Source organism: Gobius niger (genome assembly GCF_951799975.1).
Source record: "Gobius niger genome assembly, chromosome: 21".
Classification (NCBI taxonomy): Eukaryota; Metazoa; Chordata; class Actinopteri; order Gobiiformes; family Gobiidae; genus Gobius; species Gobius niger.
This window is the reverse complement of record NC_136872.1, coordinates 368,677-392,014: the sequence shown is the minus strand read 5'-3', so window position 1 is coordinate 392,014 and position 23,338 is coordinate 368,677. Positions and strand designations below refer to the sequence as shown.

The window sequence follows — 23,338 nt, the reverse complement described above, 5'->3', positions numbered from 1 at the left end:
GGAGACAGTAAGGCGACGAGAGGGAGGGGGGCCCTGGCGCGTGCAGGCTAACTGTGTGTCACTAAGAGCAGATGGCCTTGCACGCACTAGGCCTCCCCACTTAGATAAAATAGTGTGATTCATGTGTCTGAGATGTATTGGACGATGTAAAATGTAACTCCACCTCTGTATGTTATATGCTATGGACAAACTAAATAAAAGGCTGTGCAGAAAATAACTCGTTGAGAATGGGTGCAGGAGAACCACGCTGCGTAGCTGTGGTGAACTGCAATTCTCCCTTGCAAGCCAACCAAAGTACTGATCTCTGTGTCGTTTCTTTCAAGTAAGCGTTCTCCAGAATTGAAAAACCAAGGTTTTAACCCTAATTTTCTGACACTCATCACTAACTGAGCTAGACTCCAATTAGTTTGAAAATCAGAAAATAAGAAAGCAACGTCATTCTAAATGCAAAACTGATATAATGTAAAACTGAAATTGTCATTCCAAAAAAGGCACGATAACAAACTAACATAATCCCAAATGCAAAAAATGATATTTTTCTGTAGAACTGAAATGGTCCTTCCTATAACTTAGGTTCAGGCATGGGTCCACTGACCTTAAGGTCAGGGCCGATGGTTGTATATGGCCCTCTAGTCAACAGCTCAACTGGGTATAATGGAGAAATGAATTCTATTGAAAGTCATTTTCAAGTCATGAATTAGGGCGATATGAGTCGACCAGATTTGTTCAAATGATGTGTAATGTAAATGCAGGCATGGCCAGAACTCAGTAACAAGATGTGACAAGCACTTACCAATGGCGTCCACTAGGGGGAGCTCCTCAGGGTTTGGGTTACAGGGCTGCCGGGGCCATGGGGGCTGTAGGTATAGAGAAGAAAGTGCAGATGACTCTGGAAAGCCAAGACTCTCATTTGCATATGTGGCAACGTTTCCTAACCCCATCCACTAGGGGGAGTTCCTTAGGGTTTAGGGGTTAAGGGTTTGAGTTATGCACTGGCCATACCTGAGTTACTCATCACTAACTGAGCTAGACTCCAATTAGTTTGAAAATAAGAAAATAAGAAAGCAACGTCATTTCGTAGCTCGGAAAGGACTTACATTTAGTATTTTTTGTTTTAATGGTTAATATTTTTTGTTGAAATTTATTGTGACCCACATTGTGAATTTATGTTACATTTTATAAATAAGATACGTTAATTTGCCAAAGGAATATTTTTTATTTTTGTACCGCAACTATCGCGAGATTTTTGGTTTAGTATAAGAGGCTGCGAGATTTGCATTCGCCCAGACATGCAAAAGACTTTGACCGAGCCATCCGCAGCAGCAAGGCCAATTAGCTAGCTGCACAAGGTATTTTGTTTTATATTGTGTCTAATTATTTGTATATTTGTGAAGTACATTGGTCTAATTATTGTATGCTTGTTTAGTATGCACAAAACTGAAATATTTGCTGCCCAAGAACCTCCAAAGTGGCAGGCGGCCACGAGGTAGCCATTTTGTTTAAAGGGGGCCTATTATGCAAAATCGACTTTTTCAAGCTTTACATCATGTTATTAAGTCATTCCCTCATTAAAACCATGCCTGAAGTGTTGCCTTGGCACATTCACGTATTTTCGAGTAATCTGTAGAAACTCTGATGGCGGCCATTTTAGGGATAAAACGCCTGATTCCTTCAGGAAACGCCCTCGACCTCCAGGATACGCCTCCGACCTTTCGTCACCAGCCGAGTAACCAACCACTGCTCCTCAGCAGAACCCCCTCCCCGCAGTGTCTAGCCCTAAGATGTAAACAGAGTCATAATGGAGGATTAGCTTCATGTGTTGTGAACCGGAGCCACAGCAGACTTTTACAAAGACACACATCAGTGTTTCTGTTACCGAAACACCCAGGATTAAAACCGGTGACAAGAACACTTATTTCAGTGTCTGGTTCTGCGCTGGGCCTTGATGATGCACAGAGCCTCCGGAGAAAGCTAATGCTAAGCTAAACCTCGAGTCATCACGTGAAAACGAGAAATATGCACACATAAAGTCAATAAAACCACCGCACACATAAAGAACCGTTTAACAATGATCACACACGGAGCCTGGCTTGTTGATTTGGAAGTTTCTTGCTCACATTTCATCTACAATGGGTCATAGCCGAGTGGCTTTCTCCCGGAGCTAACAAGCTAGCCGCGATAAGCTAACGGGAAAATTCACTGAATACAAGCATATTATGCATTGAAAACGTCACTAAAACAGGCAACTGCTTGAAGCAGCCTTTATGATGATGACACACGGAGCCTGGCTTGTTGATTTCGTAGTTTATTGCTCACATTTCATCAACAGTGAGTCGTAGCCGAGTGGTTTTCTCCCGGAGCTAAGGCACTATTAGCCGCGACAAGCTAACAACCTTCACCTTCACAACATTCATTGAAAACAGGCAGCATATTATGCACAAATAACGTCAATAAAGCCGGCAACTACTCGAAGCAGCCTTTACGATGATCACACAATGAGCCTGGCTTTACACATTTGTGGTTTATTACAGACTTTTCATCAACAATGAGCAGTAGTCGATTATAACAAGCTAACGGGGTAACCTCGAAAAACCATTGTCCACCTGCGGAGATAATGTCCGTCTTTTGAATCGTATGGGCTCCTGCAGATCCTGGTGTCGTCCATGGGGGTATAGTTAGAGATCCATAGGGCATGGCAGATGCAAAGAGATAACCTCCAAACAGCAGTTATTTTTCAGGCAAGAGCCCCTTCCAAGCGTCCGGTGTGGAAGGTTCGTCTCCAAATAATATCCTGTGTGGCCATTGTTCACAAAGTGATAAACAGTAGGTCCTTTCCAACAATAAAAATTAAAATGCACCGATCGTAGTTTCAATACTGTACGCAGACAACGAGCGCAGTGTTGTTGTGATGCCACAGACAGCGTGTGGAGGGGGCGTGTCGGAAAGGGTCAGAGGTTCTTAAAGAGACAGAGGCCTATTTCAAGTCATTTGCTACGCCATTTTGAAAGAGCAATTTTATACAAGGCAGTTATTCTAATTTACTGCATTGACAGACCAACAGAAGGTTTCGTCATCATTGTAGTGTGATATAGACTGGTGCTATGTGGCTGAAAAAAGCATAATACCCCCTCTTTAATATATTATTTTTCCTGTGACTGGACTATGTCTAAAGCATTGTATTTCATGTCCTCTCTAACAGTTTTCACGGCATAAAAGTAAAGCGCCCGTCTTTAAGAAGCCGTGCCTGTGTTCAATCCAATCCACTTTATTTATATAGCACATTTTATAAACAAGTGTTTCCAAAGTGCTGCACATAAAATCGGCAATATAGGAATAAAAAAATAAAAAAAAATAAAAAAAATATATATGTATATATATAGAATAAAATCAAGTGAAACCAAACTATACATTTAGCTAAAACGATAAAATAGTTTAAAACATAAATAAGATGCAAGAATAAAAGAAATTTTATAAAATTTGTTAAAACAATAAAAGAAAATTAAAACAATAAAAGAAAATAAAAGACACAGAGGACCACACAACTCACGCGGTGTTAAAAGCCCGAGAATAAAAGTGGGTTTTAAGACGAGATTTAAAACACTCCAGGGTGGGGGCCGTACGGACGTGAAGGGGCAGAGCATTCCACAGCTTAGGGCCGACAACGGAGAACGCTCTGTCCCCTCGGGTTTTACGGTTCGTCTTAGGAACCACAAGCTGGAGCTGGCCCTCAGACCTCAGAGCGCGCGCTGGGGAGTAAATTTGGATGAGGTCTGTGAGGTACTGAGGGGCCAGTCCATTCAAAGCTTTAAAAACAAACAATAAAACCTTAAAATCAATTCTAAAATTAACTGGAAGCCAGTGCAAAGAAGCAAGAATTGGTGAAATATGTTCATATTTTTTGGTTCCTGTTAAAAGCCGTGCCCCAGAATTCTGGACTAACTGCAAGCGGTAAAGAGCATTTTGGCTGATTCCTGTATACGGTGCATTGCAGTAGTCCAGGCGAGTGGAGATAAAAGCGTGCACGACTTGTTCAAAGTTTTTCAAACTTAAAAACGGTTTCACTTTGGCTAAAAGACGAAGGTGATAAAAACTCGATTTAACAACGGCGCCGATCTGTTTATTTAGTTTAAAATCACAGTCAACAATGACGCCAAGGCTGGTGGCTGAGGGACGGACATATTGTTGTAGGGGACCCATGTCATTTTGGGGGTCCCAGGGGAGCCACAATAATATTTCGGAGCCACAATAATATTTGAAAGAGCTAAGTTCAATCAGCGGCAGCAAGAGATGGGCGAGTCGGCTGACGGCTTTATCACCGCGCTGCATTGTTTAGCCGAACACAACTTGACAGTGTGCGCGCTAAACCACAAGGGGGCGCCAGACCCAAACAAAACAAAATGCAGCCCAGACAAGGATTTTTCAAAGCCAAACCATGCACAAGATGTGGAGACACAAAAGGTCACGCTTATCAGCTATGTCCGGCTAAAGCCGTCACATGCAATAATTGCAAAAAGAAAGGACATTTTGCTAGAGTGTGCAGGTCCAAGAAAATGCATGAGGTCAATGTAGAAATAATGACAGAAGATTCTTCATCAGAGGACATTTCATTTTTGGGCTCACTGTCTAGTGATTCGTCAGATCCGTGGATGACTGAAATAAAAATGAACAAGTTCAATGTTGTGTTTAAAATTGACACAGGCGCCGATGTGACAGCAGTCCCAACGGACATGTATGTAAAAGGACAGTTCAATGAATTAAAACAAACCAGAAAAGTGCTGATGGGGCCAGGCCGGTCGCAGTTAAAAATCAAAGGCAAGTTTACAGCGACTCTCGAAAGAAAAGACAAAAGCATAATGGAAGACATTTATGTTGTTGAAGGACTAAGTACAGCTTTACTGAGCAGGCAAGCAGCCACTGCACTACAGCTTGTAGCTAGGCTCGATACAGCTACTTTGGACACTAAAGAAACAGTCAAGCAGGAATTTCCGGAGCTGTTCACAGGACTATGGAACTATGAAAGGAGAATACAATATTGTACTTAAACCGGGAGCTCAACCATTCTCCATTTCAACTCCAAGGCGCAATTCTCTCCCTCTACTGCCAAAGGTTAAAGAGGAACTGTACCGCATGGAGCAACAAGGAGTCATCTCCAAGGTGGAGCAGCCTACAGAATGGTGCGCGCCTATGGTGGTGGTTCCCAAACCGGCACGAGAACGAGTGAGAATATGCTCTGACTTGACTCAACTCAACAAATCTGTGTTAAGAGAGAGGCACCAGCTACCTTCAGTAGAAAACACACTGGGACAGCTCTCAGGCGCCAAGGTATTTTCAAAGCTAGATGCCAATGCAGGTTTCTGGCAGATTCCTCTTTCAAAAGATTCATCGTTGCCCACAACCTTTATAACTCCCTTCGGTCGCTATTGCTACAATCGACTGTGCTTTGGACTCTCTTCAGCGCCAGAACACTTCCAGAAACGCATGCAGCAAATCCCGGAGGGCTTGGAGGGTGTCGTGTGTCAAATGGATGACGTCCTCATCTGGGGAGTGGATCAAAAAGAGCACGACGAAAGGCTAAGGAAAGTTGTCACACGTCTGCGGGGCGCAGGTGTGACGCTGAATGACAAGTGTGAATTTTCAAAGACTAAAATCAAGTTCCTAGGTCAGATCATTCAGGCATCTGGAGTCAGCCCCGACCCAGTAACGGCCATGAAGGAGCCAACCAACATTTCCGAGGTGAGACGGTTCCTGGGAATGGCAAACCACCTGGGAAAGTTTTTGCCACACTTGGCAGAGAAGACACGCCCACTTAGAGATCTGTTGAGAAAAACAAACATGTGGTCATGGGGACCTCAACAGATACATGCTTTTGAAAGCATAAAAAAGGACTTGACAACACCCCCTGGACTAGCACTGTATGATCCCTCTGCGGACACGCTAGTCTCAGCGGATTCATCTTCTTATGGACTTGGTGCTGTTCTGTTACAGAAAACTAGCAGTTCAGATTGGAAACCAGTGGCATATGCATCACGAGCGTTGAGTGCCACAGAGCAGCGCTATGCACAAATCGAGAAAGAAGCGCTAGCCACAACATGGGCTTGTGAAAGATTTGCAGAGTTTTTGATCGGAAATAACTTCCACATCCAAACCGACCACAAACCTCTAGTTCCACTGCTAGGCGCAAGAAATCTGGATGAACTGCCTCCACGTATACAACGTCTGAAAATGCGTCTGATGAGATTTTCATTGACCATATCGCACGTGGCTGGCAAAGAGATCGCAACAGCTGATGTTCTGTCGAGAGCACCAGTGGCATGTTCAGAGGAGCGACTACGCGAGGAGGAGATCAACCTCTATGCCGACACCGTCTTAGCCAGCCTCCCTGCAACTGAGAAAAGACTCAAGGAGATACAGACTCACCAGGACAAAGATGACATTCTGCAACAGCTCAAGTGGTTTTGTGTAAGTGGTTGGCCGGACAAGTTTTCAATTGAAAAGACTTTTCTGCCATACAGGTGAACTGACTGTTCAGAATGGTTTGTTGTTACTAGGCTGTAGGCTTGTCATACCGAAAACACTCAGGGGTGACATACTAAACAAACTACACGAGGGCCACTTAGGAATAACAAAGTGCAGAGAACGTGCTAAACAATCCGTATGGTGGCCAGGTCTTAGCAAGGATCTAACACAGCTCATTGAGAACTGTGACACATGTGCCCGTGAGCGAGTTAACAACAAAGAGACTATGTTAGGAACTGAATTTCCTTCCAGACCATGGTGTACAGTAGGCGTAGATCTGTTTCAGTTTGGTAAAAACCAGTATCTCGCTATTGTAGATTATTTCTCAAGGTTTTTTGAGGTAGCCAAACTTTCTTGTACAACTTCGAAAGCTGTTATTACCCACTGTAAGTCTATCTTTGCTAGACATGGTATACCTGAGGTTGTGCGCTCAGACAATAGTCCACAATTTGCGTCTGAAGCGTTCCGAAAGTTTGCACAAATGTGGGGGTTTTCACATGTCACAACCAGTCCGCACTTCCCACCGAGTAATGGGGAGGTGGAGCGGGCGATACGGACTATCAAAAGTCTACTAAAGAAATCCAGTGATCCCTACTTAGCTTTAATGGCTTACCGTGCCTCACCCTTAGCCGATGGTTATAGTCCGACTGAACTGCTCATGGGGCGTAAGATACGTACTACTGTTCCTGTCATTCCTTCTCAGCTCAATCCAAAAGGAGCTGATTTGGGAAAGTGAAGGAGAAAGAACAGACTTACAGACAAAAACAAAAACTGAACTTTGACAAAAGACACAGAGCTCACAACATGCCCAGCTTAAATCCCGGAGACCACGTGTGGGTAAGGGACATGCAACAGAGAGGAACTGTAGTGTCTTCTACAGACACACCAAGATCCTACATCATTGAAACGTCAAGCGGCAACCTCCGGAGAAACAGGTATCATCTCTCACGCACACCTGTAGCTCCTGAGCCACACATCACCGTCCCAGATACGGCGGAAAGCAACCCTTCAGAGACTGTGCATAGACCGGTCTCACCTGAGGTACTCCGTGAATATAACCAGCAAACACCCGAGTCGGAGAGACGCTATCCTTCTCGCATCAGAAAGACACCGGAGTATCTTAAAGACTATGCAACATGAGTTGACGGGTTTTTTGGGGCAGAATAATCCTCATATTCAACTCTAGGGTTTGGGCAGTCTACCCCATTCCCTCGTTCAGCCTAAATGCCGTTCATAAAAAGATGTCAATTGTTTAAGTTCATCAGTTAAAAAAAAAAAAAAAAAAGATACATTGTTTAAGACACAAAAGAAAATGTCAAATGTTTTTACAGGGTGCACAATGTCTGGTATTGATGCATATAATTTCAGCCTCTACAGCATACGTGATAAAAAACTGAATATTGCTACACTAAGATTAGTTCCTGTAAAGAAAGGGGGATGTAGATAGGCTGGGTAGGAACCTTTGTATGCCCTGTATGTTCCTGGGGGAGGACAATAAAATGTTCCGCTTTGGACTTGGACCTGCCTTTGTCTCGTCTCTATCTAAAGGGTTTCTATGTACCTATCAAACATTAGAACAGTCCTTAATTGGAGACTTTTCGCTATCTGTAAAGCGAGTTCACCCACTAGTAAAGGCAGAATAATGAGAGTTACCAGAATCCATTTGTAGTTTTACTTTAGTCTATAGTAGGTGACAAGAAGTAGAAGTTTTGTCACCAGAGCAGGTGGTTTTTGGAGGTCAGGAGAAACGGGAGAACCGCCTTCAGTCTCCTCTGAAACGGTGCACCTGGGTTTGTCCCTGTTTCAGAGCGTGGTGTTCTGCACTGGTCAGCTCCTCTACCACCTTCCTCTTCCTCCTGCACAGCTCCCTCCGCTCCACAACAGTCCTTCGCAAAAAAATTGGATGATTAACAAATTAAAAATAACGACAGAATGACATTAACTTTATGATCGTTAGTTTTATTAAAAGTTCGATATTTGACACATGAGGAGAAATGTCTTTTCTTTTGGATTTTGTCATTTGACATTTTCAATCATGTAAATATATGTTTGTACAATTACAGGATTATTCAAACATGAAAGACACAAAAAAAATACCAATGTTTTAGATGAGGAGAAAACACAATATAAACACTATAAATGTGTAGAAGAAAATTATGTCTTTAATTGAACGTCTCTGGGACATATTTTAATCTCTTTGGTTTTAGCGTCTCCAGCTTTACCAACAGAAATATAAGGGAAGATTTTCTCCTTGAATCTGTCTGTGTGAGAGCAGATCAGAGACATGTCGTCAGTGTTGTAGAAAGACACTTTCCCCTCGTCATAATCCAGGCGCACTCGGATCTTCTCAGGTCTGAGCTTTACATTCAGTTTTTTATCAACAACATTGTATTTTCCATCTGTAAGTTCTAAACACCAGACTCCATGTTTTGGAGTTGCAGATGTTTCTCCCTTCCTGTCGACAGACTCTTTGGTCACTCCTATGATCCAGTCTGAATGGTCTCCCACCTCCACGTCCCACTGGTGTGAGCCGCAGCTCCACCCCTCACTGCCCAGAACTGAAGCAGATCTAATGAATCTCTCTGGATTATCAGGGACCTGTTGTTTAGTTTCTCCACCTCTCACTCTGTTCAGATCCTCAGACAGATGAAGCCATTCGTTTGCAGTGTTTGGGTCTAGAATGACTGGGCGGTCGTGGACCTGGCTCCTCATCTTCTCCCAGGCCTTAAAGCCCATGTTGCCCAGGACTGTGGCCTGGTTTATCAGGAGTCCTGGGCCCAGTCTTAGTGTTGGCTGTGAGAGGAGTGAGCGGGAGCTTTTCTGACTGTGTGAGTACTGTCTGATAAAGTCCATGTGTTCCCTCTTCAGCTGCTGCTCCACAGTGGAGATGTTCTTGTTCAGAGTGGACAGCAGCTCCCTGACCTTCTCCAGCTCTGAGTCCATGGTGTGAAGCTGTCTGCTCCGCTCCTCCCTCAGAGCTGTCAGCCTCAGCTCCTCCTCTCGCTGTAGGAACCGGTGGAGTCGCTCAAAGGTCTCCCTGATGTGACGTGCACACGCCTCTGCCTGCCTCTCCGAGTGAACACGCACTTCCTCATACTGTCGCTGTAAGGCCGAGGCCTGCTCTCTCTGTTCAGTCAAAGGCTTTAGCTCCGACTGTAGCTGCTCCTTTAACCCAGACACTGCCTCCTCCACAGACACCACAGTGTGGTCTCGGTGCTGAGAGAACTCACAGATAGAGCACAGAGCACGAGCCTCGTCCAGACAGAACAGAGCAGGAACCCAAGGGTGTTTACTGCAGACCCCCCCCTCTGCTTCAGTCTGAGGGGGTTTACTGCAGACCCCCCCCTCTGCTTCAGTCTGAGGGGGTTTACTGCAGACCCCCCCCCTCTGCTTCAGTCTGAGGGGGTTTACTGCAGACCCCCCCCTCTGCTTCAGTCTGAGGGGGTTTACTGCAGACCCCCCCCTCTGCTTCAGTCTGAGGGGGTTTACTGCAGACCTCCCCTCTGCTTTAAAGTTAAGGCTCAGCTGCTTCAGAGCAAAGTTCATTAGGGGAAACTCTTTAGAGGACTTCCTTCTACAAAGCGGGCAGTTCTTGGTGTTGTGTTTGTCCCAGTAGTTCTGTAAACAGCTGGAGCAGAAGTTGTGGTTACAGCCCAGAGACACCGGCTCTTTAAATGTGTCCAAACACACAGGGCAGGTCAGATAATCCTCCACTGCAGCGATCCTCTCCGACATTTTGCACTGATCAAAGAAAAATCAACAAAAGTAAACTGGACTCACGGAGCTGTGTCGTCTGTGTCCAATATCCTCAGACTGACTGAATACTTTTCCTGTCTTCAGTCCTTTGCACTGGGAGTGTTTCTGTTGAGCAGGAAAAAACACAGTTAGCCTATATGTCAAAAATCACATCAGACGCTTCTCTCTTTGTGTCTCACATTATCCATTAAATTGTCTCCTGAGAAAACTATCATATTAGTCCAGTGCTCGGGTCTCTGCACTGGCTTCAGTCGCTCAGAGAATAATAGACTCTAAAACAGCTCCGCTCTCTTCAGTCTGACAACTAAACTACATCAAATTGTTTTTTTTACTGTGTTTTGTGCCTATCTGTTTGTTCACTTTACTTTTTCCTGTTTTCAGAATAATCACAGAGTCGTCGACGGGCTGCCTGTTCGCCGGATCAGCGCTGGGGAAGAAAGGTGAGTCTGTGTTTGTCCTAAACAGGGCAGCAAAACTCCAGCATTTCACTTCACTTTGATGCTAAGCTTTATTTTCTTTCCTCTCATGAGTGTACGAGACAGTTCCTCCTTTGACCCCGTGTGAGTTTCCCACATGTGTTGATTTTCCTGTGGTTGTAGGAGTTTACGCTGATAAAGTCGGGATAGAAGCTGCCGAGATGCTGCTCAGAAACATCAGACACAACGGCTGCGTGGACGAGTTCCTACAAGACCAGGTCTCAGCTCCATCTTGCTCGGAGTAATCTTACTCCACCCTTGTGTGTGTAAAGTGTGGATTCTGTCGTTTATTTTACTCATGTTTTTGTGTATTTTTTCCAGTTAATAATCTTCAAGGCTCTGGCTAAAGGAACGTCTCGCATCTGCACACACAGACGGCTATTCACATCGCAGAGAATCTCACACAGGTACGACTACCACTACTACTACTAATATTACTACTACTACTACTAAACTCGGATACAAATATTCCTGTAGAATTAACCTCTTAACTCCCGCCTGAACCGAGAGGATCTTTTTCCTCACATCATCAGATTTTTTTCCATCATTTTTTTGTTGGGTATTCAACGCATTTTTCATTTTTTTGGTCATTTTTTTGTCATTTTTAGTCAATTTTTTGTTATTTTCTTCGCACATTTTTGTCACATTATTGTCATTTTCTTGTCACATTTTGTCACATTTTTGTCATTTTTTGTTGTATTTTTGTCATTTTTAAATCACATTTTTGTTATTTTTTTTGTCACATTTTGTCACATTTTTGTCATTTTTTGTCGTATTTGTCTTTTTTGTCACATTTTGGTCATTTTTTTGGCAATTTCTTGTGACATTTTTGCCACTTTTTCATCAATTTTTCGTCTCTTTTTTGTCAATGTTTTCTCACTTTTTTGTCCCATTTCCATCATTGTTTTCGTCTCGGTGCTCGCTTCAGGTGGGGGTTAAGGGGTTAAATACCTTTCTAACTTCCTGTCCCGTATTCTCCTCTTCCAGGCCAAGTTCAGCATTTCAAAGTGCAGTGACGAGCGCAGCAGTAACGTCTCGTACCTGATCGAGTGCGAGGGCTCGGGGGTCGTGAACCCTCACCTCTGACCTCTCCGTCTCACCCCACTGACCCCCGTCCCGTCTGTCCACACTGTCGCTGCTCCAGGCTTAGCTTCGTCTGACTCAGGGTGAACATCTTAATAAACCGCACATGGCACCGACTCGTCTCGTCTTTGTTCAAAAATATTTAACGCTCTTTTTTATTTTTTATTATTTAACAACAATTTACGAACTAATTAAAATGACAGTAACAATTCAAGGCACAAGACACTAAAGCAATATAACATAAAACAAAATAAATGAAACATATTCACACACACTAGAGGTTTTCTTCAAAAACATCCAGATTATCAAGTACATTAAGGCAAGGCAAGTTTATTTGTAGAGCACAATTCATACACAAGACAATTCAAAGTGCTTAACAGTTGCATGAATATAAGAAAACAAATACAATCAATAAAAACATCAACATAAAGTTAATCAATTAAGAAGCAAGAGTGTAGATAAAATGCTTTCAGTTCTACGCATTTTTAAGTCTAGTTTTGACTCGCTCTGTCTTGAGAACTATTTTTTCTTGCTTGTTCACACAAAGTTACCTAACCTCTGTTTTGTCGCTCCTTCTCTGGACATCAACATAAAATTAATCAATTACAGTAAAAGGCAAGAGTGTAGATAAAATACATTCAGTCATATGCACGGGCAAAAAGAATTGTTTAAGAAGAGATGGAGCAGATTTACATTTCATACATTTTAAAGATATCAGATAATTTCCTTAAAGTTGTCTCTTAAACACTGTAAAAAATGAATAAACTATTTTGAAAGGCTTAATAAACTGTTCAAAGCATAGTCCGTCTGTGAATCCTTCAAGTTTATCCCAAAAATTATATTGTCCAAAGTAAGAGAGTCCTGTTGTAGTTGGATTTTCGAAGATCCAGTCCTTAAAGTCCTCCCAGAATGCATTTGTGTGCATACACTGATAAAACAGATGTTCAGTGGTTTCAGTGTCTGAGTCACAGAAAGTACAGTTGTTATAATCTATACCAAACCTCACTCTAAGCAGCTCACTGCATGGATATCCATCCATCCATCCATCCATTTTCTTCCGCCTTATCCGGGGCCGGGTCGCGGGGGCAGCAGTCTCAGCAGAGATGCCCAGACTTCCCGATCCACACACACCTCCTCCAGCTGTTCTGGGGGGACCCCGAGGCTACACCAGGCCAGCTCGGAGACATAGTCCCACCACCGTGTCCTGGGTCTTCCACGAGGCCTTGTCCCACTAGGACATGCCTGGAATACCTCCCGCGGGAGGCGACCAGGAGGTATCCGAAACAGATGCCCTAGCCACCTCAGCTGGCTCCTTTCGACGTGAAGGATATATCACATTCAAAACTTTAAAATGAACTTCCTTTGTTTTTGGACTAAGGGGACAGTTTTATATTTTTAATCCGTTCCTCTGGAGTTTCTGATGCATTTCATTGGATAAAATGATCAGACACTTTCGCAGAGTTTTGTTTGGTATCTCTTTTCCCATTAAATCTTGCTCATTGTTATATAGTGTTGCCAATTTGGGATTGGGGAATAGCTTTGCATATTTTTTTAACCCTTTATGTTACCCCCACAACCATACTTTCCTTTTTTAACTGGTCCAAACCTGATCAAAATCAGTCTAAAACTGGTCTAAACCAGCATAAACCAGTCTTAAAGTTGTGAAAAGAAGCAAAAACTTTAGTTTAGATCTAAACCAGTCTAAACTTGATCTAAACCAGTCTAAACTTGATCTAAACCAGTCTAAACTTGATCTAAACCAGTCCAAACTTGATCTAAACCAGTCTAAATTTATCTAAACCAGTCTAAACTTGATCTAAACCAGTCTAAACTTGATCTAAACCAGTCTAAACTTGATCTAAACCAGCCTAACGTGATCTAAACCAGTCTAAACTTGATCTAAACCAGCCTAACTTGATCTAAACCAGTCGAACTTGATCTAAACCAGTCTAAACTTGATCTAAACCAGTCTAAACTTGATCTAAACCAGCCTAACGTGATCTAAACCAGTCTAACTTGATCTAAACCAGCCAAACTTGATCTAAACCAGTCTAACTTGATCTAAACCAGCCTAACTTGATCTAAACCAGCCAAACTTGATCTAAACCAGTCTAAACTTGATCTAAACCAGTCTAAACTTGATCTAAACCAGTCTAAACTTGATCTAAACCAGCCTAACTTGATCTAAACCAGCCTAACTTGATCTAAACCAGTCGAACTTGATCTAAACCAGTCTAAACTTGATCTAAACCAGCCTAACGTGATCTAAACCAGTCTAACTTGATCTAAACCACCCAAACTTGATCTAAACCAGTCTAAACTTGATCTAAACCAGTCTAAACTTGATCTAAACCAGCCTAACTTGATCTAAACCAGTCGAACTTGATCTAAACCAGTCTAAACTTGATCTAAACCAGTCTAAACTTGATCTAAACCAGCCTAACGTGATCTAAACCAGTCTAACTTGATCTAAACCAGCCAAACTTGATCTAAACCAGTCTAAACTTGATCTAAACCAGTCTAAACTTGATCTAAACCAGCCAAACTTGATCTAAACCAGTCTTAACTTGATCTACACCAGTCTAACTTGATCTAAACCAGTCTAAACCTGATCTAAACCAGCCTAAACTTGATCTAAACCAGCCTAACTTGATCTAAACCAGTCTAAACCTGATCTAAACCAGCCTAACTTGATCTAAACCAGTCTAATCTTGATCTAAACCAGCCTAACTTGATCTAAACCAGTCTAACTTGATTTAAACCAGTCTAAACTTGATCTAAACCAGCCTAACTTGATCTAAACCAGCCTAACTTGATCTAAACCAGTCTAAACCTGATCTAAACCAGCCTAACTTGATCTAAACCAGTCTAAACTTGATCTAAACCAGCCTAACTTGATCTAAACCAGTCTAACTTGATCTAAACCAGCCTAACTTGATCTAAACCAGTCTAAACTTGATCTAAACCAGCCTAACTTGATCTAAACCAGTCTAAACTTGATCTAAACCAGTCTAAACCTGATCTAAACCAGCCTAACTTGATCTAAACCAGTCAAACTTGATCTAAAGTTTCAAGCTTCAAGTTTAATGGTTTTGTATAGCCCAATATCACAACAGAAGTTGCCTCACAGGGCTGCAACAAACATCAAGGCAATAAAACAGAGCAATAAATATGACAATTAAAAGTTCAGGTAAATATAATGGCAAATATAATGTCCAAAGGTAGCGACAAGCGGCGAGGGCCTCCCCCGTCCTTAGACTCTCCAGCACGGCAAGGAAAAACTCAAAAACCCGGCAGGAGAAAAGAGAAACCTTGGGGAAAACCACAGAAGGAGAGATTAGGGCTGTGCAATTAATCGAAATTCGATTACGATTTCGATTATTACACTTGACGATCACAACAATAGCATAATCGAGAACAAACGATTATTAAGGATGCCCTCCCGCTCGTCCATCCAAAGCACAAAAAGTCTGTCCTGCGCGGTTTGTGTGAGCGCGTCTGATAAGCTGAAACACCATCGCAGCCTGACAGAACTGTAAATAATATCATACTAGTATTTTTTTATACCTAACTCTTGAGATAACGCCACTGTTAAGAGCTCACCTTGTGCTGAAAGGAGAACAGCTGTTCAGAAGCCTCAACATCCTTTGCTCAGACACTGGTTTTGTTTAGTACAAAAGTTTAAAACTCTTCCTCAGGAGCAGATCAATGGAGCTCAAAGCAAACTCTTATTATTTCATGCCACTGAGATGATTGTTTCTGTTCCCTTCGCATTTCACGTGCTAGAGGCTCACGCTTTGGTTTGACATAAAAACATTAGCGCTGTGTGATGATGTCATCAGGCCGCGCGGCTCTGTTGGACAGGTGTGAGGGCTGGCCAGCAGGGGGCAGGTGTCCCTATATGATTAGTTTAGAAACGTGAGTATATTTAAAAAATAAAAAAAATGCTCTTATTGTCCAAAGAAAATGTAGTCCATAGTTTTTTTTTTAAAATAATAATAAAAATGAATAAATAAAATAAAGATTTTTTTTCAGGCAACAAATAATCGTTTGAATAATCGTGATTTCAATTATTACTAAAATAATCGTGATTATTATTTTTTCTATAATCGAGCAGCCCTAGGAGAGATCCATTCCCATGGACGGACAGGCTATACACTGCGTTCCAAATTATTATGCAAATGACATTTTTCAACTCAAATAAGAGTCAGCATAATTTTCAAGTCTTTAACTAGTAGAGGATCATTTAAATGTGGTGGAAAAAATGTCCTAGTGATAACAGTATTTTTTTCAAAAATAAATATAGTAAATACCTCAAAATCCACTGTTCCAAATTATTATGCAACTCATCGTTTCAATACATTTTAAAGCTTGTAATTAACTGAAAATGGTGTTGAAAATTTGTTGTATTTGTAGCATTAGGAGGTCATATTTACTGAAATCAAAAGCTATTTCAATCAAAAAAATATTAACAGGTCAAGTTATATTTTACCAAAGGAGCCCTTGTGTGAAGCAGCTTCAAAATTCTTAAATCCATTGACTCCTAAAGACTAAAGACTAAAGACTAAAGACTTCCCCCGCTCACTTCCGTCAATAACCTTTAGGAGTTACTGCGCGGACGTTTTACTCCTCGTATCATTACGCCTCACAATATAGTCCCCCTTTTTATTTGCTTATAAAATCGACATGTTACATTTCTGTGTAAATATACTTCGCATGAAAACACTTCACGTAACTTTATTTAAATAGGGAACACTTGGAAGAGCTTGGTAGCTTCTATCGTGAGCTTTTTCGGAGCTATGTGACATGTGGGAGAGGCTGCGTATGTGCTCCGTTTGCGTGACAGAGCGCACGGACAAAGACCAGACGGGGATATATTAACTCGACTAAAGTGAGGTAAGAACATATTTTAGTATGTAAAAACGGTGGCCTATTCCTTTAAGCTAAAAGTTTACATCTAACTGATTTAAATATAAGCGAACGACCCATCACTGTTGAGGGAATAAGTCTCACTGATAAGAAATGTACAAATAAGTTTATTAGAGCTCATTTTGATGACTTTGCAAATCCTATATGTAAACAAAAATGGATCCCTATGAGTAGAAAACAATGGAGTACAATTTTTCTGTTACCTTATAAGTATATTCTTAATAATAAGGTCAAAGAGTGCTTATTCAAAATTATACATAGATATTACCCGGTAAAAGATTATATTTGTCGTTTTTTAAAAGATGTCAGTAACAATTGCTCCTTTTGTCAAGGTGATGGTGAAAGTATTGAACATTTATTTGTGGAATGTCCTTTTGTCTGCACTTTTTGGTCTGATGTACAGAACTACCTCACAAGAATATTTAGAAAGAGTTTTACATTGACAAAAAATCATATTTTACTGACCTTTGATAATACCGTCTTCACTTCAGATGAAACATTTCTAATAAACTTAATTATAATACTAGCAAAATATTATATCCACAAAATGAAATGGTGTGAAAAAATACCCTCATGGTTCCACTTTAAATAATCTGATTTAAAAATGTATTTGGCCTCCCTTGAGAGAATGAATGTAAATAATAAAAAAATAATTAAATCCATCACTCTTCTTGAAAAATACAATCTTATTGTAAAGTAGCAGACCCCTGTGTTGTTGTTGTTGTTTTTTTTGTTTTTTTGTTGTTGTTTTGTCTAATAGATTGTTTATTTGAACATGAACATGTTGCATCTATGTGTAAGATGAATTTGATTGAAAATAACCATATTGTGGTAAATTATCTAAACTTGCATTGATGTTAAATAAAAAAAAAAAAATAAAAAAAAAAGTTTATGTGGCCATTAGATGGTCTGGCTATGACGTATTTCCTGTCCGTTGCTCGCCCAATCACACGCTTATGCTACTGGACTAGCTTTAGAAGTAGCACCGCTGCGTTTATTGCATCATTTCCATCGCTCTCGGTGTATTTCCCATCGGAAAATCATCTCCCTGTGCGGCGGACATGTTCTTCTCTTAGCCTGATCTCTGTGGCGTGAAATATCTCCCGATATTCTGTGCATTCTGAAAAACAAACGGACTACGAGTTGATCTCAAGTTGATCTACGCTGCACCTGTGGATTGAGCGACAGAGCGGGGAGGGGGGGAGAGAGATGAGCGCCTCCTTCACGCTGCTTTGTCATGACTCTTGTGGAATCGGATTTAAAATCAACTACCTATACTGAATGCTATCATGCAAAACAGCTAATATCTTCACTTGAAACATGCACAATCAATTAATATAGCCAGGTGTCTGCTAATACAAGCAAAAGGGTTGTGAATGGAATTATGGCCAGCAGAGGCAGGGTAAATGAGTAAATGCGAGTCAAGTTGAGTAGGGCGAATTCAGGTAATTATCAGGTAATTTGAGACAGCAGAAGCAAATGGCCTATGACTTCTGTTCTAAAAAAGCGTAAGCCTGAGTCAATAGTCTTTAATTCTTGCTCTGGGGTTAAGGATTAAAAAAACAACAAATTTCCCCCCCAACAACATGGGTCTGAGAAATGACATCTGCCCTCTGCCTGATTTTATCACAAGAGTCTCATATTTAAGTGATTGAAACACTGCATTATCTATTCTATCTTACAATCATGCATTGTGCTGGAGCAACACATTATATGTTTATTGTTTCAAAAATGCTGTGTATATTTTTACTTGTAACACTTTTAATGCCGTCCCAAATAGCAATAGAATTATATTTTTCACCTGGTTATTCATATAAGGAAGTGATGATCAAAAAAGTCATTTCCTTAATCTGAACAGTAATTGCGCTGTGGAACTTGCAAAAAGTGGTTTGAATCGCTGAGACGTCTTCACTGGACAAGTCACAAGCAAAAGTCACAAAATAAAAATCACAATTGACCCTACTATTCAAATGAAGTATAGGCACTCTCACTTGAGTAAAGAAATTAGGAACTCGTGACACTGTGAATACATCCTTTAATTGACAAAACTTAATTTTGACACATCGTGGAGACTGAGGTCCTTCGGAGTGAGCACACTTCTGCTCAGGACTTTTTATGACTCTGCGGTAGCATCTGCTGTCCACTACGCTGCTGTGTTTGGCTCCGGGCAGCACCATAGGCATGAACAGACTGAACACAACAAGAGAATATTAGTGAAGCTCACATCCATCATGTTTTTGATGGTAGGGGAAACCAGAGTACTGCCTTCAGTGTTCCTCTGAAACGGTGCACCACCTCCTGGGTTTCTCCCTGTTTCAGAGCGTGGTGTTCTGCATTGTCAGCTCCTTCACCTCCTCCTTCCTCATCCTATGAACCATATTGTAACATATCAGTGTCACTTCATCAAGCACTTAATTGTAAACTTTGCACTGCCAATTTGTCGTTTTGAAGCTGTTTGTTTTTGCAACGGTGGCGCAGTTGGTAGAGCGGGTCGTCTCATGATTGTAAGGATGTGGGTTTGAATCCCAGCTCCTGCAGGTGCACACTGTTGTAGCCTTGGCCAATATACATCACCCACGTTGCCTCCAGCATCTGCGTACATTGGTGCATGAATGAGACAGTGAATGGGTGAGTGGTTCCTTGCTGTAAAGCACTTTGAGTGTGATGAAGGTAGAAAAGCGCTATAACAGTTGAGTAAAGTGTGTTCAATGAAAAATGGAACCTATTAGAGGCAGTCTTTCATGGAAAATTGTTACTAGGCTATTTATATTTGTTTGCACACCCATTTTTGTACACATACTCCTGCGGGTTGCTTCTATCCAGTCAGCCAGGTAGGAAAAAAACAAATAACAATTTAGAGTAAGATTGTGTCAGACATTTCATACGGCAATGGTACAAACATTAATGTCATTAATGTCAATTTTTGCATTAGGACATTTACTAAGCCTGCCTTTACGACTGAGTGTAGGCTACATCTGGTTGCAACAGCAACACAATTTGCTGCCGCTTTTCACATGTACCACAGAATGTAATGTATAGGCAGACTGAAGGCCTATTTTGTTCTCTATGATATGAGGTTGTAAGTTGTAAACATAATAATAATAATAATAATAATCTGCCATCTCAGTGATTTGATCATTATTTACTATAAACTGTAAATGCACATTCATTTATTGCTGATCATAGGTAAAAAAAAATCAAATCAAATAAAACTATTAAACTGGTAAGTAAGTGTGGCATCTCATGACACATAACATACAGTACAAGAAGATTCGTCGAAGTTTACACTCATTCATTACACTTACAAGGAACTAACTTAAAGTATTAAACTAGTCACTTACTATACGTACTGAGCGGCTACGTTGAAAGAGGTACCACAAGTACAGCAAAGTGCTTAATATATGACTGCACAGGACACAAACTGTTTGTCATTCCACATGACAAAGCACAGCGGCGTGAAGTAGACGCTTGTGTCCCTGCTGTCTGTCTGTCTGTCGGTCTCTCTCTCTCTCCCCCCCTCCCCGCTCTGTCGCTCAGTCCACAGGTGCAGCGCAGATCAACTTGAGATCAACTCGTAGTCCGTTTGTTTTTCAGAATGCACAGAATATCGGGAGATATTTCACGCAACAGAGATCAGGCAAAGAGAAGAACATGTCCGCCGCACAGGGAGTTGATTTTCCGAAGGGAAATACACCGAGAGCGATAGAAATAATGCAATAAACGCAGTGGTGCTACTTCTAAAGCTAATCCAGTAGCATAAGCGTGTGATTGGGCGAGCAACGGAGAGGAAATACGTCATAGCCAGACCATCTAATGGCCACATAAACTCGAACACCGTCTTCAACTGGCACTGCCCTCACTCAGGAGGAGCAGGGTGAGCAGAAACAACCGTGAGAAGAGCTGACGTTGAATATCAGGTGAGCTTTTATATTAACGCAGGATATAAAGAGGTACATACATACATACAACACACTCGTAGCCACATGTACAGTGCATTAGCAGAGCGCCTTTCATTATGCATGTTACTTCTTTATATACACATTACATGTAATTCCAGCAATGCGAAACTATAGGGAGCATAGCTGTTGTTTATTTGAATGGTGAATGGTGGGCAAACAGCTATTTTTTCCATGCATGAAGAGCTGTTTGAATAGATCACAGATCTTTTATAGCGCAGATCTTTTTTACAGAAGCAATGCTCTATTTGTGAACATTGTTTTGACCCATCATAGAACTATTATTATCTGCTTAATACATTTGCATTGCCCACCAGAGCCTCAAGCGTGACAACACAGCGATCCCCCTCCATAGATTTTACTTGAAGTGAGTTGGGAAGTGATCCTATTACAATTATTGCTATGTTTTTGTTTTTAAACGACAGGCTTAGAGTCAATCCTCTGGCAGTAACAGCTCAGTAAGGCCACAATAATTTATTTCCTATTGATCTGATTACATATATTTCCACATCACTAAGCTATAATTTGCACTATAGTTGTAAAAAAAATATGTATATACCTAAATAAAAAAAAACCTAAAATAGAAATTGATGTTTTGTCCTAGTGTCCCTACTTTGGTATTTTTATTAGTCAAAGTTGTATATTTGTGATTTGTATTTTCTCAGCAAAAGAGAAGTTTGGCATTCTCAGTAACAGCGTGTATCTCATGGATGATAGTGGGACAGAGGTTGATGAAGATGTGTTTGCTGATATTGTAGAAGCAAACCCGAATATGACTTGGACAATTGTTGATTCCCTCTCAGTCCCAGGCAAGAAAAAATATATATATATTTTAGTACACTGCACAACAACTTTATGTAAAAGCATTGTCCATGTTTTTCTTTCTCCATTTCAGATTCACCTGCTTCATCTTCCTGTACAGACACCCTGTCTCTCTCATCACGGTCACCTGAGTCTGATCATTACTTCACATCACCAAAGCGGCTGAGGGTTGATGACAATTCCATAGAAGCGAAAGAGGTGAGATTGTATTCTGCATTTTGTGTACTTTGTGTGTTTAGTTGGATGATAATTTGATCACTTTTTTGAATACTTTTCTTTTGCACTTTTTGTTTAAAGCTTGTCAAAACGCTTTTGGAATCAAAGACTGGAGGAGAAAGAATACTCCAGGAATACCAGCCAGTCCAAAAAGATAACGGATCAAGTATGTCGGAAGCTTGTCAATATGGTCGTCGCTGATATGATGGAGAAGTACGGGTATGCATAATGCTTTTTTATGTACAGAATTTCTAGAAAACATTTAACATTTTGAGAGATTTGAAATATTAATGGTGAAGTAAATTAAATTAAGATTGTTTATTATCAATTCAGGAGCGCTCCACCTATGGACATTCGAACCAGATACGCTGTTGGCATTGTTGCACCTTTCCCTTTTCTTAAAGATCCCTACTCCCAAAAAGGATATGTGAGTAGACATTTTCAGACAGTACATTTTATGAAAAAATTAAACAACATTGAAAAAAAGGAGATTTAAATATGTCATAAACAACATCCCTGTTCTGTTTCTTTGACGCAAGCAGTAATGAGGGGTACATCGCTTGGAAGTTAAAGAACATGCAGAGGGAGCAAAGCCTTGGCAGGAGGAGCAGCAGCTCTACCAACACTAAAGAAAAGGGACCAGAGGTTGAAAGAGTGGTGGCTACAGCTGAGCAGTTAGAAGGGGACCAGTGTTTGGAGGCCATCTCTCTCCTGAAGCACAGCACAGACACCGAACAGATCTTCATGAAAATGAAACAAACATTCCAGTACAGCCAGACACTGATTCATAATCCTGAGAAGTCTAGCATCGTGTTCACAGTCTTTTCCTTGACACAGTGGGATTGGTGAGTTTTATATTTTAGTTATGTTTAGTTGGAACAAATAGTCACTGTGTCTCAAATCTATCCTCATCTGCCATGTGATTTCTTTTTCTCCCATAGGTCCAACAAGACTTCCAGCTGCTGTTTGGAGACGAGACCGTGTCAAAATTGTTGGAAAAGTGGGGGACGTCACTGAAAACTAAAATTATCCTAGAAGCAAACAACATCACCAAAACTCCCATGCTTGAGTCTCTGATCCATGCTGCTGAGGGGAATCCAGATGAAGATGTTTCGAGTAAGTTAACAATCACAATCACATTTTGTTCATGTTCAACTGTTCAATCATGAGTGATTAAGTAAAAATGTATATTATTAAGGCTGGGACAGTGACATGGCCTCCCTGCTGCTGATGGTTTTTCTTCTGTCTCCTGCGCCTGGTGGGAAAAAGAGACCTGCGAAGATCAGTGTACGGGAAGCTGTAGATCGTGTTGTGAAGTTTCACAAGGTCAGTGGCATAAGTTTGTACCAATGTTGGTCTCACAGCATTTCAGGTTGACTGCATCTTTTATAACCCTACTGTTTTCTCAGTCAATTCTTAAAGTGCCCAATGCGTGTACATTCATCACAAATGACGCTCAGTTTCTTAAGTTTTGATGTAGGCACACACTCCTAAGTTGTAGGACTAGGAAATGGTAAACGGTCACAATTGGTAAATGACACCACTGTCGTCCCATTAAATGTATATATTATACATTTTGTGCAA

At 41.2% G+C, this 23,338-nt stretch overlaps 1 protein-coding gene across 1 annotated transcript; it reads right to left on the bottom strand.

Annotated features, from left to right (window-relative positions):
* Nucleotides 1–8,625: 8,625 nt before the first annotated feature.
* On the bottom strand, nucleotides 8,626–10,251 carry LOC306980597 (nuclear factor 7, brain-like; the record flags this gene model as incomplete). Its single annotated transcript, XM_079580025.1, has 2 exons — nucleotides 8,626–9,913; nucleotides 10,013–10,251. The coding sequence occupies 2 exons, from the start codon at nucleotides 10,249–10,251 to the stop codon at nucleotides 8,671–8,673; spliced, it is 1,482 nt and encodes a 493-aa protein (XP_079436151.1). The 3' UTR covers nucleotides 8,626–8,670.
* Between the last annotated feature and the right edge of the window lie 13,087 nt (nucleotides 10,252–23,338).